We start from the raw sequence: 18,506 nt of genomic DNA on the forward strand, positions 1-18,506 counted from the left end.
AGGCTTGACTATAAGTCGTATACACAAATGTTCTATCAATCTATCTACCGAATAAGGGGTTAGTGTTTGGCATTTTGTAGCCCTGGGTTTGAATCCTGGGTAAACTTACTAAGTATCGTCATTATAATAAACTTTTAAAAGATGTATTTCAATACATTCTTAAGCACATTATTGTTGCATTTAAGTTTGGAAATGCTCCAAAACCACACATGTTCAATGCAGATTCAGCAGGTATGCCGCGTTTCGAAACACTTGAGAAACGCCCCATGCTTTGTTTAGCTGTAGTCACGTGACATGGCTGTTTTGAATTGCACTTCGGAACAGTGTTTTGAAACATCTGCGCTTCGGGATCTCGTGTCGAAGCGCATGTTGCGCACCAGCCATCACTACTATTTTCGAATACTATTTAGGACGGATAGTATGCAAATTGGGACGCAGCATATGAATACATTACGGACATACTGAATCCGCCATGTTTTATGGTCATGTGACCCGTATGCTCTTTGACCTATGATGCATTAACAACAAACTATAAGCGAGCGTTGATAAAAACATAATTCAATCACGAGAAATTCATTGATTGGCATTTACATTAAAAACCTTTAAGTTTCCCGCTATATTTATTTGATTTACTTTAAAATTTAACCGTTGATCAGGTCCCGTGGCATCATGGTATAGGGAAGTGTACTTCTCGCCAACTGATTTTTGCATACTGAGGGTTCTGATATACTATTCATGACTCATAATCATTTTCGCCTAGTATATAGTATGGAAGTAGGCAATTTCGGACGGAGCGACTGTGTCGGTTCTTTTGAATCAAACTTATATTTTCAAATCCAGCTGTGTCCAAAATGACATACTATACAATATGCGCTTAAACTATGCGCTATGCACTCAACAATCAAGTAAATTAATTTTAGAATATCGTCCCAAATGGAATACTAAACGGTTTTATACTTACCGGAAGTATATTGGTTTATCGGTTGTCCATCGTTTATTTAATGTAGTTTTCATGTGTTCATGTGTCCGGCACGTCATCATCAGATTGAAGCGTTATCACTCTACAGAAAAGTTTTGCATGAGCCGCGTCTGATAGCCCCGCTGCCCTTCTGCTACATAAGCGAAACTGCGACCGTTGAGTTCGTAAAGTGTCCACAGTTGCACACTTCATGTTTTCGATCGAAAAAAGTGCATCATCCGGGTACTTACAATGCACTTCTTTTTGGAGGATTTTCAATGTGAACGCACTACTCACACTATTTATACTACGACATGCCGTACAATAGTGCATAAGTGTGTGATTTGGGACGCAACTTAGGTCTTAATGAGTCGTTCAATCAGATGTGACTCTCCAGTGAATCACTTGCGGAAATCTTGAGCAAGACTTGAGTTGTCAAAGCAGGTAAAAGCACATGAAAAGCGTTTTCATTCAATCCCACCCAAAATATACAGAATTCTTTTTTATAGAGATGCTTTTCTACGTGAACATGCGATTGCTAGACCAACGTTCTCTAACCTCTGCGCCGCCGCCTTGTCTCGCGCATGCGTGATACGTTTTAAACGTCCTGAGGTAAAATTAGATACAAAACTTAACCGTCTAAAAACCGCCCTCCTTGTTATGACCGTGCCAAGATAACTGTTTTTTTCCGTAAAATAATCATAAAATGTGGAATTTACGTAAGGGTCAGGAGATGTGATTAATACCTTGAATGAGTTAATATTTTAAAGTCAATCTTTATAGCTATTGCAATTTTAGGCTGAAATAACATGAAATATGATTCGAATTTCGTCACCATAAAGCACATGATAATTAAACGTAGCACTATTGCTATAACAAATGAAAATTAAGTATTGCCAATGTGTTGTTGATGCCATACACAGTAATCTCTATAAACTGGTGATTTCATACCGACATATATCATTTTGTATGTACTCATTTTTGTCCGCATAAAAGACAATAGAGAATGAGATGCGTTCTCTGTAGGAACCTGACAAAAGGGAATAAAAACCCATCTCAAACTCGGGCCCAGAAAGATGGATTAGAATTGGATTAAAGCAGCACCTTGACTATGAAATCCATCACATCCTCTCATGCAAGTAGGAGGCTTATGGAAGATTGTGAGCATATAGCTGAAAGGAACGATGAAGAACTGACATGGTCCGAAAAGTGAGAAAGATGGAAATGGTGCTCTTTGTCAGCCCCGTCATGTTGTAGTTCATCACCCCTGTTACCTGTGCATGCACTCCTAGGATCAGGAATGTCAAGGTGAGCTGATGCTTGAACTTGATTGGCTTCTGTTGTGTGGATGAGGAAAAAGCAAAGATTGGCGAGGCATGAGAGGATTTATTTTTGTATTTATCTGTTATCTGTTTTATGTAATATATTTTTTATAATTTTTATCTAGTTATATGCAGTGATGACCTGTAGCTGTTGAATATTTGTTTTTCGCATTTATATGGCATCGTGCATAAAGTGGAAGTATTGCATTTATTGCATTTTTATTTAAGATTTTAAGATGAATAAATGTGTACAAGAAAAATAATACAAGTTTTGATGTATTAAGAGTTCATTTCATTTATGCATTTGGCAGACGCTTTTATCCAAAGGGACTTACTTTGCATTATACTATACATTTGTTTCTATGTGCAATCCCTGGGGTCGAACCCATGACCTTGGTGTTGCTAGCGCCGCGCTAGGACCACTGAGCTACAGCAAGTCCAACATTAGTTCATGTTAACTAATGCAAAAACTAATGTTAAATGTACAGTATGCAAACAATTTTCGAATAAAATATCCAAAAAACACTAGTCCAGTGTTTATTGCAAAGTGTTACAGAACCGAAGCATTGGAAAGATCTCAAAACAGTGTGCAAATTGCAGAATGAAGTATTGTGTTCTTGGCACTAGAACTTGGCTCCCTCACTACTCTAATGTCTAAAGCTGTCTATATTTGTCTTGTACTTTTGAAGTAACCCCAGTCACCAGATGGGTTTTGGACACCTCTGGTCCATGAGAAATAGCAGCGCTTTGATTAGTTGTGTTGTACTGCTAGATGCTACATCAAATCCAGAGGAAAAGAATGACAATGCATTCTGCCCCTTCATGACTGGTTTTCTGGCATTCAGATCTCTGCAAAGTTTGTGACAGGGCCTTGCCTTTACAACACCAACTTCAACGTGGAGTGAATTTTTTCAAAGAACCGCAGAAACGTGTGCAGCTGTTAGCAAGATACCCAAATCTCAAGCACGTTCCTGATGTGTCGAGTGATTAAATGATAGCTTTAATTGCTAATTTTACAGCCCACCAGTTTGTCAAAGTTAAGAAGATGCAACAGTGAGCAAATCTAAAACTTGCTTTTACCAGCTTATGATAAGTTTTTCATAGACAAGCCAATTTACGTCTTATTTTAATCAGTTTTGACATCCAGGGGTCACCGCCACTGGTACGAAAATTATTCTAGTTTTTCTTTCCGAAACTGTGCCGGTGCTGCTATATAAGGGTTTTCAGATGGATGCCAGGATTTTGCTATGATCGGTGGTATGATGTTTTTAGGGATGCACCGAACACAACATGTAGTTATTATTAGAAAAGTCTCTTTGAAAAGTAGGAAGTCAATGGGGTCTATTGTTGTCACCAACGTTCTTTGAAATGTCCTCTTTGTGTTTTTCATAAGAAAAGAGTCATACAGGTTTGAAATGATATGGGGATGAGTAAATGAACCAGTTAGGTGAACTATCCCTTTAATGTCCAAATGGTGAAAAAAAATATGCCTTAAATAGGCCAACTCTTAAAGAACATCTATAAAAGTAGTAGTAGCACAACATCTAACTTTATATAATAATTACATATCATTTTGCAATATTTAAGACGGCTTATATAAACTATACTGCTAATGACAGATGTCAGCAGACCGATCCAGTAATCGTGTCTGAATCCTTTGTTATGGATCCTCACCCAGCCGGCACGACCTGAATAATTTATTCCCTCTTCATGAAATCATAGCGAAATGCCTTTTACTGTCCAATTCAAGCTGGCAGGCAGAGGAGTGACCCCAGGCCGACCCCTGGCAGATATCGCATGCCTTCTGTACATTCCTGCAGGGCTGCAGTCGCCATCGGCTGTCACTCAGCCAAATCAGTCAGGACCTGACAGCCGCTGTCCGACGACTTCATTATGTTCCTATCTGGCTCATGTTTGCCTTGACATGTCTATTGACACCCACCTCCTTTCCACCCCCTGACACCCACCCACCGCAATCGATAGCGGCGATAAGACAGACGGAGACGTTGACAAATGAACTTTGAGGGAGAGATGATTTGACTGCATCCAGATGTCCGCCCACCCTCCCGTTAGCACCAAACGTGTCTCGAGACGTTGACACACCGGGCTGGCGCACTGAGGTGCAGAAACACTTCGCGAGTGACTGCCGCATGCAAATGCGGTCTGAAAAAACAGTCGTGGGCATTTCACAAATGTGCAGAGATTGCATCATATCGCATGCGTGTCGGGAGTGTCAGCGAGAGCCGAGAGATCACCCCAGGGTGTCAAGCAGTAAACTGTAAAACGCATTAAAACAAAATAACTGTGGCTAAAAATAAGACTAAATTGAGATGTTAATAAGTTGTAGAATAGTCTAATAATATTAAATGTACATTTTTTAGAAGATATTTATGTTTAAAACTCGCAGAATTTGTTGCTTTATGACTCAAGTTATGCAAATATTATTTATGCCCCTAATGTTTGTAGACTTTAAGTGTTTCGATAATCGTATTGCTTTGAAAAAAAATATTATATTATTATATTATATTCAAACTACATTTAAACCACATTTGAAAACGACTAACGCTAATGTTTTGCTAAAGATATGAGATTGTAAAAATATTGCTCTACAAGTAATTGCCATTCCGCTGTAAACAAAATGATATGATGCAAGAATAGCATAATTCATTGCATACATTTTAGTTACGACGCCACAGTTTGGTTCTTTCTGTAGTGTATCATTATAACACCCATATCTGTGGAGTTCAGATAGGTGCCGTTTAATAGTGCTTCTCAGTAACTTTTGGAGTAATTACATCTCAAGTACTTCTACTTATCTACCTGGAACAGCCTCTCCTTATTAAGAAAAGCTGGATGTGCTCGCCTCTCTTCAGGACCAGAGGCACTTGAATAAATACTGATGTTTCATCACCTCTCACAAGTGAAGAAACAGCACAGGTCTTAAGCAGATATTTTGTAGGGCCCAAAAGGTTTGAAAAGATTTACTGTCACGATAATCTGTTTGTACAGCAGCAATATATCAGTGGATAGCGAAGATGTGTCCCCGGAGGAATATTTCATAGATGTTGCTACTTAATAGCTCAGGAGACCTAATGGAGTTGTTTCATTTGAGCTTGGACGTTGTCTCTGATGAGATGTTTGGGGTCATATTGAAATTGAAAAAATTGACATTTTGAGAAATTGTGTTCATTCAATGGAAGTCAGTGTGGTTCAGTGTTGTTTTTTATCCAAAATATCTTTCGTGTTCTGCAGAAGAAAAAAGTCAGACTTGGAACGAGGGTGAATAAATGATGACAGAATTCTTATTTTTGGGTGAACTATCACTTGATTCTAGAGCTGAGCGATGGGAGATCCTCAAATCTAAGCAAAATGTTCCACCTGCTCTCCATTTCATCCCGTTGCTGTATGTATTAAATAGATCTCGTATGTGATATCTCTGTCCTGAGAGTGAGAAAAATGGGACAGCCTAAAGCAAGAGATTGAGTAACGGACAGTAAAAATTACAGAACAGCTCAGTGCATCTTACATTCAGCCAGGTGATCGGGAGCCGTCCCAAAACCCACAGCTGAATCTGTAAAGACGTGCCAACCAAATTATATAAATATTCGATCGTGACGGCTTCTAGGCATATTGCATAAGCTAAAATAGAAGAACTTCATTGCATGTGAAATGTTCCTGTCACTCTTTATACTTTCAAAGCCTTTCAAGATTCAGTGCTGTGAGACACTAAGCACATGGCAGGAAAAGGTGATGATTTTAGAAGATGTTTGTTACCTTACAGGTTTTTGGGTTCCGGGTACCACCATCAAAATTAACAGACATGCTTCACAAAGGTTAACGCTGTCGAAGTCTGGATTCCAATCAGCTGACAGAGGATTCAATTCACATGAAGATTTCTCACACTTGAGTGAAACAGGGTCCGGTGAGGTGGGGAGGGGGATTGTGGCCAGTCGTTCTGCGGCTTTTGTCAATCCAGATTCAAAGGATTTTCTCATCCCGGCCACTAATCTGAATTTGGATCACCTAGAGCCGAGACGAGACTTGTCTGTGGTATTTTTTTGCAGTTATGTTTAAGTCTATTCACACGCATGTAGAGTATCATGTCAGAATCTTTTTAGCTCTCTGTAATGATTGTTTGTGTGTTTACAGCTGTTTTGTGGCACGAGGGCTCCTTCCAGGAACAACAGCAGAGATTATGAATAGATGTGTTCATGAGAAATTCATCCCTCGGTTGACAGAAGTTTGATATTCCCCATTATAAAAGGCGTAAAAATGACAGAATATTCAGGGTTTTATTGCGGACTAAGACACCAAATGATTCCCTCAGTGTGACAGAATGAATGTGTGGTGCCGGCAGACGGTATTGATGTCCTGCACTTGTCTTGATGTACTGTGGTCCAAAAAAGTACATGGACACTTCTGCTCTTGATTCACACTTAAAAATGCATGAATGTCATTGCATTAGATCACAAGGTTTTTAGAGGTTAGAGGTTTTAGAGGTTCTTCAAAACTTTACCTCGAGTTATTTTACTTTTAACCAGCTGGTGTCAAGGTCATTTTTAGTAGACGTTTCCCTTAAGTCAGATCCTCTTAAATTGTGTAAACTAGCATCACATTGAACTACACTCAAAAAATGTATTTGTTGAACTTAATTAAAAAGCTACGTCAAGTGGTTCCACGCAACAATATTAAGTAATTTATTATATATTAAGTAAATACCACTCTTCAAAACAATGGCAACCGTTGAACAAAAAATACAACTAACTCTTATAAACTTCAAAGATAAAGAACATTAAGCACAAACAAGTCTTTTTTCTTTCCTGAAAAACACACTAAATTTCAAAATGGACTGCCTAAATTTAGTACTACGCAGAGCATGCTGTGAACTGAAAATCCCCCTCAACCAGTAATGCTGAATTAACTTGTTTATATTAAGTAAACTCAACAATAGGTCCAATATTATAGGGTTTTGTGTTCTACTCAACAATGTTAAGTTGACCAGTCAAACACTTGTTAAGTAAAGCTGACAGATCTACATATTTAGTATAAATAACATAGTTAACTTACGTTAATTCAGTTACTTTATGTACTGAGAAAAAGAATGGGTTACGTAAAACTAACAGCAGCGACAGTTCATTTTTTTGAGTGATAATGTGTGCATGTCACAATAACTTTTTATGTTAATATGGAGACTAAATATTAAGCTAGCATGCAGAATGACTTTACAAAAATGCTGTAGTATACTTTAGTTTTTTAAATATGAAAGTTTCTAGATACTTAAGTGTTTTTGAACATGACCATAGTAAATAATAAAGTTTATGAATTCAGTATAGTTAATATGACAGAATAATCAATTTATATAACATACTACAGTTTACAACCTTTTAAATACATTTTTATGTGACCTTAATAAAAATTAAATATGTTTCGATAATCAAAATTCAATAAATATGTTAAAATGAATATTATTAAATTGTATATTTTAATGAAAACTTTAAATACAGTTCATAGCTTTAGTAAGGCTGTATAGTAGCCGTATCAATTAATTGACTGTAAAAATCTTTTCACTTTTATAGTTTAAAGCACAAGGTACTGAAATGAACAGAATGTTACAAATCTCCATACAAAAAGAATAATGCATTTTTGGACACAGAGATTATGTAAATTAGCCCCATTTACACATAAAAGTGTTTCAATTAGATAAAAACTGAAAATCTGAACAGAAGGATTTCCATTGTTCTTCCCTGAAATATAATCGCTTTGATTGATTTCAAACGTATGATATGTGACGGAGGTAAAACAAAAAACAGACATTTCATCATACACCTCAAAAAAGCGCTAATCGAATCGCTCACACCCCTCGAGTCAACCTGAAAAAACTTCAAAAGCACCATTAAAAGGTATTACTGTGGATGTGTTCGGCCCGTTAGATTTTTTCCCATCTAATCATTAGTCCAAGGACAAATTCAATTTAGTTCTTAGTTTGAGGCCGGTGATGGAATAAAAACATTTTAATTACCACAGCCGGATTTTTGTGGTCCCCGTGGGAAGCGAGAGGCGAGGATGAGGCCAGGGAAACAGGGAAATCTGCCGCTTTGGAAGAACTACTCGTGAACAGAGGCCAAGTTCACTGTGGTCAGGCTGGTGCTCCTCTGAGGTTAGCGTTTTCCCTTTCAATTAGACCTGACAGATTTGTAATGTATTCAGAGGGGGTGATTCACACAAGGCCAGTGGACCTGAATACTGTTTTAGATTGGCTTAGATGGGTATAAACGTGTCCTCAATACTGTTCATACATTTGTGTTTTAACTTCTTTTGATGACCGATCCATTGATTTCATTTTTTGATAATTGTCATGTAAGTCTTTATTCCCAGTGCAGTGGTGCAATAGTGTGGTGGGTGGTTGCCAAGGGGTTGCTATGTTGTTGCTAGGATGTTCTTGATGGTTGCTAGGTGGTTCTTTCCCATCTCTTTGGCCCACCCTGGAGTCTCTGTGATATTCTGGTCAGCTGATATTGCTTAGATCTTCTGTCATGTACTTGTAGATCAATTGGTAGAACATTGCATTGCATTGCAAAATGAATAAAAAAAATGAATAAAAGCGTCTGCCAAGTGCATAAATCAGTAAAGCGTGTTTTGTGCTTGTTTTATCATCAACCAGATGTAGATCAGAAAAGCGATAATGCACCTCTCCTCAACAAGCCATGCATAATTTATTTTATGTAGGAAGATACTGTATACAATCCACTGTTTCCTGGTTTGTTTTAATCTCAAGTGTGATTTATAGCAAACAGAGTTACTGCAACAAGACCTCAAACTTATACGACCACATTGGTTGTTTTCAATGATCCCAGCCAGCAGGTTAGACCCGTTGTAGGTCACAGTACAGAAATCTCTGCCCTCTGACGCTTCAGTACTCGTAATATCTGTTCAATCAAGAACCTTCTGGCCCTGTGGTCACGGCTGCTTGTTGTTAGTCTGCGCCAGTAACGTGTAATAATATTCAGTGATATCCATCCAGATGTAAGAACAGCCTAGAGAAGCAGCAGGTCAATGCTGACACACTCCACTTTAACCAACAGCCTTGAAATATATTGTTCACATATATATAATATAATACATTTATATAATAATGCATAATATAATAATATATAATATAATTTTGGCAGCATACGTGTGTATACATGTACATATGACATTTACATTATAAATAAAAATATTGGGCTGTTAAATGATTAATCGTAATTATTTGCTTCCAGAATAGACGTTTGTGTTTGCATTATATCTCTATAGCATATTCATTTTGCATTTATAAAAACATAAATTTATATGTAGAGATGCATCGATATGTAAAAAAGGCAGATAATAGATAATTCTTTAATACTGGAAGCCGACAACCGATAATTTCTGCCGATATGCAGTATGTAAATATAACAAAAATAATACCTTACACTGAAACAAAAGGCAAAAAGTGGACAACTACTTTTATTTTCACTACAGAAATTAGTCCATTAGTCCTCTTTTTTTCCCCTGAAAATCATGTACCAAGCCTACTTTACAAAATCATAAAAATCAATTCATGTTTATAAATTATTTATATTATATATAAATAGAAATATACATGCAGATATTTACTAAATATATAAATGTATGTGTTTTTAAATACAAAATAAACATGCACAAAGACATATTATGTAAACACAATGTTTTATTCTGGATGTGTTTAATTGCAATTACAGGGTGCCTGCGATTCTTAAAACGTCATAAATAAAGTTTTCCTAATATAAGGCCTTTAAAAGTCTTGTAAAGTATTAAATTCAGATTCTACGGGTCTTAAATAGTTTGGTTACATTTCCGCAAGAAATCTTTCCGTCTGACGGACCAAATGAATTCATTCAATGAAACTTCAATGAAAAACAAACCTAATATTTTTCTCCCTGCTTATATCTGTATACACACTGGATTAATAATTTAACAGCCCTAGTACATACAACGTGTCCAAAAATATGCTGTGGATAAAAGTGTGATTGCCAAATGCTTAACTGAAAATGCTGCATATTTTTTCAATAGGACATTGAGTTTTAATGCAGGGATATTATTAACTTATTGGGTCTCAATCTGTTTGTTGGATTGTTTTATGTTTAGACTTGCATGTATATAATGTTTTTTTAAGAACATTCAAACATTTTTGTCCACTCTCCTCTGTGCCAACTGCTTTCCGCGGCAAAGATTCCCCCTGAGTTTCATGCGTCCATTTCTCTTATCCAGCAGTCCCCTGCTTTTAATTACAGTGGAATATTCAGCGCTCGCTCGCGGCTCTGTGTGTGTGCCATCCGTAAGGCTTGGTGTGAGCTCTGAGCCGAAGAGATGAAAGACCTGCTGTGTGGCAGCACGTAGCAGCCCCTTCTCCAGAGGCTTTACCATACTCAGCCTCGAGGTCTTTCAAAGTGCAGCTAGCCTCCAACTCGCCCGTTTCAGTATTTCATGAGCAAGCCAAAAGAGAAGAGATAATTGCCCACAGATAGCTTGGCCGAGACCATCAGCGGCGTCAGATCGAGCCACGAGACAATCGTTGAGACGTATCTCAATCCGCTTAAAGGAAGAACAGAAGATGCTCTTCAATTAAACTTGAGTGCTGTAGTTTTTACTTGTCTCTCTGAAAGTCACACGGTTGAAAATTGTATAGCATACTCGAGCAGGGTTTCAAATATTTATAGTGAGAGGTCTGGTGTTATGTGACCGTTTCTTGGTTCCTTGGTTTCGTGTACTTTTAATAAGCGTATCCAATTTTTGCTTCAAACTAATGATTTGAATCATTGAGGCAGTTCACCAGAAATCGAATATTCTGGAGATATTTCTGTTTGACGATTAATCACGATTAATCGAATCCAGAATAGAAGTTTGTGTTTACATAATACATGTTTGTATTCTGTGCATATTAATTTTGTATTAATAAACTAAAATATATATATAAATATAAAAAAATATATTTTTTAATATATCATTGAAATTTTAAATAAATATTAATATATACATGCAAATATTTCTTAAATATATACATGAATTTGTACGTGTTGGCCTATGTGTTTATAAACTAAAAATTAAAGTGCACAGACATTCAAATGTAAATACAAACTTTTATTCTGGATATGATTAATGATTGAACGGACATCAAAATGGACAGTATACCAAATTTTGAAGATATTTATTGCACACAACTATTTGGCAAAAGGTTAAACTACAGAATATGAAGGAAGATGGGTTTTATTCAAATACATTTTGAAAAAGTATACAAAAAAAGAAAGCGAACCTTGACCACAGTTTTATCAGTTATTAACACTTTTTTGTTGATTTTGTCTTGTCGTAATATTTTGTTGCTATATTGCGGTCTCAACTCAATAATCACATGTGTTGTCATTTTTTGCCGAGCCTTCTTTAAATTCTTCCCTTAACTTCCCTTAACTTAACACTCCAATATATACATGCAGCATGCACGCTAACGTTTCAGTACATCTTTAAATATAGTTGAATAATGAGATTTTCCAAACACATCACTTGTTGTCAGAAGTGTAGAATGAAGGGGATTGGGAAACACCATAACAAGTATTATACAACGAATTTGCAGTTTTATGGACGCCTACAAAATATTTGTATGAGGAACACACTAAAATGCAACTTGTTAATGTCGCTTGACAGCTGTGGTCGCTGTTCTCTTTCATTGTATGCAAAAGAGCAGTTTGGATGTTGTGCTATAAATAACTGGCTTGGTGTTCCACAGAAGGAGTTGCAAAAAACATGAGGGTGAGTAAATGATGAAATATTATGTTAAACTATTTATTCCTGTCTGATTATTTGCATTGCATAAGAAACTGCTTAAATTGCACAAAAAGCGTCCAAGGATAACAATGTATTCTTAATGTTATTTGGGAAACGTGGGCCACATTCATCACCATATGAGATTAATCTTATGCACGGAAACGCAATGCAAGATATAATTGTTTTAAAGATACGCTCAAACACATTCCATTGAAACAATAATGCACTGATTAAAAAAAATCCACGCACTGCAAATATGTGTACATCATGGGCCGTGTTGCTGATGTTCTTGACCCCAGGTCTCGGCAGGGTCCCAAAAATACAATCTCTTTTGCATTGAAGCTGATAGCAGAACTTTTCGGTTGGACTGACTCTTATACCGTCAAAACTTGACACATTTATAATCTCTCTCTCTCTCGTCTGTCTTTGCCAGTGGGATGCAATCAACGAGATGGACGAGTATTTCAGCCCCATCCACACGTACCAGGTGTGTAACGTCATGAGCCCGAGCCAGAACAACTGGCTCAGGACCAACTGGATCCAGCGAGACGGCGCCCGGCGCATTTACATCGAAATAAAGTTCACGCTGCGAGACTGCAACAGCATGCCAGGTGTGCTCGGCACCTGCAAGGAGACGTTTAACCTCTACTACTGCGAGACCGACCGCGACATTGGGACGACCATCTGGGAGAGTCAGTTTTCCAAGATCGACACCATCGCGGCCGACGAGAGCTTCACGAACGTGGATCTAGGCGTGCGGAGACTTAAGCTCAACACCGAAATACGCGGCGTGGGACCACTCAGCAAACGCGGGTTCTACTTGGCGTTCCAGGATATAGGCGCGTGCATCGCCGTTGTGTCGGTGCGGGTTTACTACAAACGCTGCGCAGGCATGGCTCGCAATCTGGCCATCTTCACGGACGTGGTGACGGGGGCGGACTCGTCCTCGCTCGTGGAGGTCAGAGGTCAGTGCGTGGACCATGCGGAAGAAAGAGACACCCCCAAGATGTACTGCAGCGCCGAGGGGGAGTGGCTTGTTCCTATTGGGCGGTGCGTGTGCAGCGCTGGGTTTGAGGAGCACAGGGACAACTGTATTGGTGAGTGGAAAGTTTGGCTTATTTCAGCTTGAAGTCATTATTTGAGTTCCAAGCATTCTCATACCTTTGTAACGTTGAGTTCAAAAAAAGTTTTTTACAACGTGAACCGTCAAATATCAAATTTGATGTCTGTTCGATGTCAGCTAAAAGTCATTTGACTTTAACCCACACAAAAGAAAAGTAGTTTATTTCACCTGTAATTTCAGGTTTAAAACAGAGATGATACATAGAGGCAAAGATACAGATTGCATCTATAAATATTTGATTAATTTACTTGCATTTTAGACATATATAAATGATTTAGATAATGCAACAAAACCTACATTTTGCAGAGATAAGAGGCCAAGAAAATACCGCTGAAATCTCTTTAAGATCTTTTCCAAGACAGATCGAGAGCAAATGGAGCAAAAAGTCATCTGCTTCTCCAGTGTTTCTCCGTAAAGTTTACAATAAATGTATTTTTAATTAATTCAATTTCCCTCTTGTTGCCGATACTAAAGCGTTCTGTTTTGAACATATTACTCAAACCATCACAAACTCATACTCTGTCAGGTAATTTTCTGCTCGATCTATGGCTAAAAGCACTCCCGGCAATCCATTTCTCTCTGCCCGCGTGTCAGTAAAGGTTAAATGTCTGAGCTACAGAGTCTGCCTTTTGCCGACTAAACTGGGTCGCTGTGCTAATTCTCTTTGAGCGTGCCTTCCTCTAGTCACGCACATCTCTGTGAAATACCAACCGGGCTACTCGCGGACGTTTACAATCCATGCAAACCGAACCACTCTAAAAGCCCTGGGCGCCGGCCACGTGAAAGGGTTGCATGTCGTAGCGATAGAAAATGTCAAAAGGTTCTTCGTTTCCTTTCAGTGTGATCTCGGCGACGAGCCGCCACTAATGTTTTAAGTGCCGATCAAAACAGAGAGGGGTCTTCACATCTCAATAGTGTCAGCTCTGGTTTGGGTCTTTCAGTTTTGGCGGTGGTTTCGGGCCTTTCGTCCTGTGTGAAGATGTAGAGAAAATATCCATTTCAGAGGAGATAGGAGGAAGTCATGTCAAATGCACTCTGTTTGGCAACTTGATTTAACCTACTTGCATTCAAGGGAGAACATCTTTCTCACAGGTCCAGCTGCCACTGAGTCTTAACATATTCATGAGGAGTTGTAAACTGACTTCACTCAAGAATAAGAATAGAGTTTATTTTATTTTCATTCCACGGGGTACAATACAATAAGTGTCCTCCTTATGGTGCATGGAAAATAGAATTAAACGAGTCAAGATAAACATAAATACGAAAGAATATAAATGTTAACATCGATCATTAGCAGTGATCTTATATTATGAAATAGTAAAGCAGCTAAAAGATTGTTAATATGAAAAAATGTACAGTTTGAGGGCGATGAGGATTTTGTGTTGTGCTTTATTTAAGAATAGGAAAACATGATTAGAAGTGCTAAATTATGATGTATTTAAGATTCACACATGTTGTCATAGTGAAAATATCATTTGTAATGCATTACCTTTTCTTTAATTGTTGCTTAAAGTTTTAAGTATGTTTAAAGTATCAACTTAGTCCGCTGTTTCTCTTAAAATTGCTTGTTAGAAATAAAAATACAGACAAATGAGTGTAATTGTTTAAACTCATGAAAAGTACGGAGGTGTAAACTGAATGTAGATTGCAGGGGTAAAACAATCAGAATTTGTCCATTTGATGAGAAATGTTTCATATTGAGATCTTCAATAATATTGACTTTTGGTATAAGACTGAGCTCAGTTTGAGACATTACTGAGATCTCTTCTGAAACTCTAATGAAGATGTTTGACACATGAGACTAAACCACACGTTTCTATTTGCTCTCCAGTAATCTCATTGATGTCTTGGAGAAAAAAATTGGCATATTACAGAGATCCCAAAAATATTTGTCATTTTACATTGTTAAAGCTTCAAAAGCCCTATAATTTATAAGAGAATTTTAATTCCTCTGTTTATTGTTGACATTTCTCTAAGTATGAGCCAGTGTTGTTTTGTTGTGTTTACTTGGTTAGCAAATACCTATTTCGAAAGTATGTTGATATTGGAATTTTGAAACCGTCGTATAAAACTACTGTAAGAGAAATAACTAAAACTAAAACAAGGACGTGTGTTTCATATCATTGGTATAATTATTTATAAGCTACAGCTAAGAATGGCTATAATAGCATTCTCTGTGTCTCCTTTGCTTTGCTGAGAACAGCCTATTTTAATGGTAAGTGCGTCAGTGCATCATTCTGAAGTTCTTGCACACGTGTTGTCTTGTCCAGTTTTTATAAAAGCATAGACAGAAATTGCAAAAACACAAAGCGAAATTGCTGCACATTGTCCCATATTTGCCTTGACAAAATAATGTTTCTTGTGAAAAGTGCAGAGGGTTCAGAGTTGTTTATTCGAGTCTTTTGTTAGCCGTGGAGTTTGTTCTGACATTAGATGGTTTCAAAGGCAGTCAAAAGTCTTAAACAAACATTGTTTAAGGGGCTAGTTTCTCACAATCCCAGCCACCAATTTTCACATTTCATATTCTCACAGATTATAATTATAAACTCCTCCGTTCAATCTAGTGTCTGCTTGTGATTGTTAGACGTCTCGCTCGCCCTCACCACGCGGGGAATGAGAGAATCTCACAGCCCTTTAGTCTGTCACTCTCAGATAATGATATTTATTTCCCCACAGCACACAAAAAGAAAAGATGGAGAGCTGAAAGAGTTTTAATATGTACATCTTTAGATCATAGCCCTGACATCAGCCAATCAGACCTCAAAAGACTCATCATACACCTAACAGACTTTCTCAACACCTGTCAGCCTAAATGATTTTTTGCCTAATAAGTTTAATGTGTAGTTCAACTGTCATCTTTTACTTATGTCTATGTATCAATCTATTTTTGATTTCTTAAAAAATACTTCTCCTAAATGTCACTAGCAACACCAATGTCAAGAGTTCACGTTTCTAAAGTTATGGGCAGAGTGTTGATTTTCTATTTCTAGAAAGTCATTCTCTTTGGTGCCTTTGAATGGATGACGGCACCATCTGTGCCTTAACTGTATAATCAGGCGTATAAATGTATTACCAAGAAAATTTGTTGTCAAAACATGAAAACATCCCTTGACTAAAGAACGCAGTTTGCGGTGCTGGATATCAGCTGTCATTGCTGTAGATTCATATTTCTGTCATACAGGAATGGTTGTAGATCCATATAGTCTGGAAAACCTGTCAAAGTGAATCAATTCAACTTTATTGACAAAAGTTTTGTCATGATATTAGCTAAGAAAATATTTTGTCTCTCAGTATTTTTAAGGCAGCTATACTAAAACACTTGCAATGAAAGTAAACTAGGCCTAGAACAAAATGAACCTTGTGCTTAGTACTGTATATTAGGTCTTCTTTAAGAACTGTGTTAAGGACTTGTGAAATTGTCCTTATTGTGATTTTTGAGGTTGAACAGCAAAAGTTGTAAATGACTGTATGATCGGCGTGATTTTACCACATGAGTCTAATGTTGAAAGTTTTGTGGCTGCATTTGAAAACATGTTGTATCTTGTCTTGTAACTTTCTTTAAGTTTTTTATTAATCTCTAACTGTAAAAAAAACAATTTATTTATGTATTTTATATTTGAAATTTATGTATCCTTCATAGTCTAGAATGAAGTCAGTTAAGGAGTAAATATTTTGTGATTTTTAAGGTCCTACTTTGGTTTATGGAGTGTCCAACAAACAAGTTGACGTACATACACGGTGTAAAAAATCTTTCATTTTCTAATAATAGGCAGTCATTTTTATCTTACTTCTTGACTGACTCTCAAATGATTCATTTGGCGATTCACCTGTCTTATCCGCTCCTTTCTGTTGGCCCACTCTGATCTGATTGGTCAGATGGGCTAGTCTACTGTGATTGGTCTACCGTGTGCAGTGTCGCATAGGGAACGTAGGTGGGCATTACACATAGTGACGCAAATCTGAACTGAAATAAGAACGACAGACGACTCCTTCGCGGGATTCGACTCCTTTTTTCCTAAGCCAATAACTTTGTTATTTGTTCAATTTTGGCTTTACAATTTGGCAGACTGCATACATTCACACACAGCAACATTACACACTGCATGAAATGTAATTTTCTTTTTTAGGAAAAATCATTCACAATCTATTTTGCATCGCTGCATTCCTTCTGAAAACTTGTATATACATATTTTGTTTATTTTTTGCCATTCACTCCTAAAACAATTTTTGGTTCCACCAAGAACCCTTTTGTCAAATCTCTGAATAATTTGTGTTAATGTGTTAAAGGTTCTTTCTGGAACCATTTAGACAAAAAAATATTGAATGGCAACGTGAAGCATGATTATATCACCCTTATATTTGTTACATTGCAAATATCAAACCTATAAAAAGTATTAGAAAGTGCTTCCCTGTTTTTTTCCATTTCATGAAAAACAATGAATTTGGACATCCGTGGTTTTGGAAGGACAGCGCCGATATGTTGTGTTCCAGCTATAACATACATTTCCAGTCCGCTAGTAACTGTTCATATGGCCTCCTCACAACAAGTTACAATCCGACATACAAATAATAATTCATTGTCTCACATTAGCAACAATGTATGACGAACAAAACAATGTTAGCCAAAAACACATTGTTGCCCCACGATAACACAACCAGATATTGTGTTTGCAAATAGAGAAGAATGCGGATTTGCGCAGTGGGCGGAGAGGTTGGGTGGGCGACTAATTAGCCTTTTTTGTGTCTTAGCTGGGCGTGCATTGTGTACAGCGTGAGGGTTCCTGGCCAACATATTACACAGGGATTAAATGAGCAAACGGCAGAGATATAAAAGCCCCTCACGCAACTATGCCATTATGGTGATGCCGGTTTAATCTGTCAGCCCACCGCGCAGGCAGACGGTCGGGACGAATAGGTTTGCGGAAAGGAGGTGGGGGGCGTTGCGCAACAAAGGAGCAAATTTTATCTCGGTGAGACATGTCAGTCAAAATCTCGCTCCCCTCCCCGACCATCAGCATTGGCGCTTGTGTCAGAAATGGTCGGAACAATTATGACCAGACAAACAATAGCTACATTCATCTGTTTCAGGCGAGCGGTATTAATATCTTATATGCTAATACGGGCGAGTCTGTGGAATGTGTGTGTTTGTCCATGCAGAATAAATGGCACTGGCAGGATTGACGATGCAGAGTTTCTAATACAGTCAAATTATGAAAAACATTATACAGTCTGATTTTTAGATGATAACTTTGTCAACGGTGTCTTCTCTTTCTCACATTCTTTTCAT

General features: G+C 37.6%; 1 protein-coding gene across 2 annotated transcripts in view; it reads left to right on the top strand.

The window, feature by feature from the left end:
- The window catches only part of epha8 (eph receptor A8), a 62,756-nt gene that overhangs the window by 22,266 nt on the left and 21,984 nt on the right, over window positions 1–18,506 (top strand). For both annotated transcript variants that reach the window (XM_056734710.1, XM_056734712.1), the window contains exon 3: window positions 12,530–13,193. In XM_056734710.1, the coding sequence (XP_056590688.1) occupies window positions 12,530–13,193 (664 nt within the window). The remainder of the gene's footprint in view (window positions 1–12,529; window positions 13,194–18,506) is intronic.

This window comes from Triplophysa dalaica, chromosome 21, assembly GCF_015846415.1.
Source record: "Triplophysa dalaica isolate WHDGS20190420 chromosome 21, ASM1584641v1, whole genome shotgun sequence".
Classification (NCBI taxonomy): Eukaryota; Metazoa; Chordata; class Actinopteri; order Cypriniformes; family Nemacheilidae; genus Triplophysa; species Triplophysa dalaica.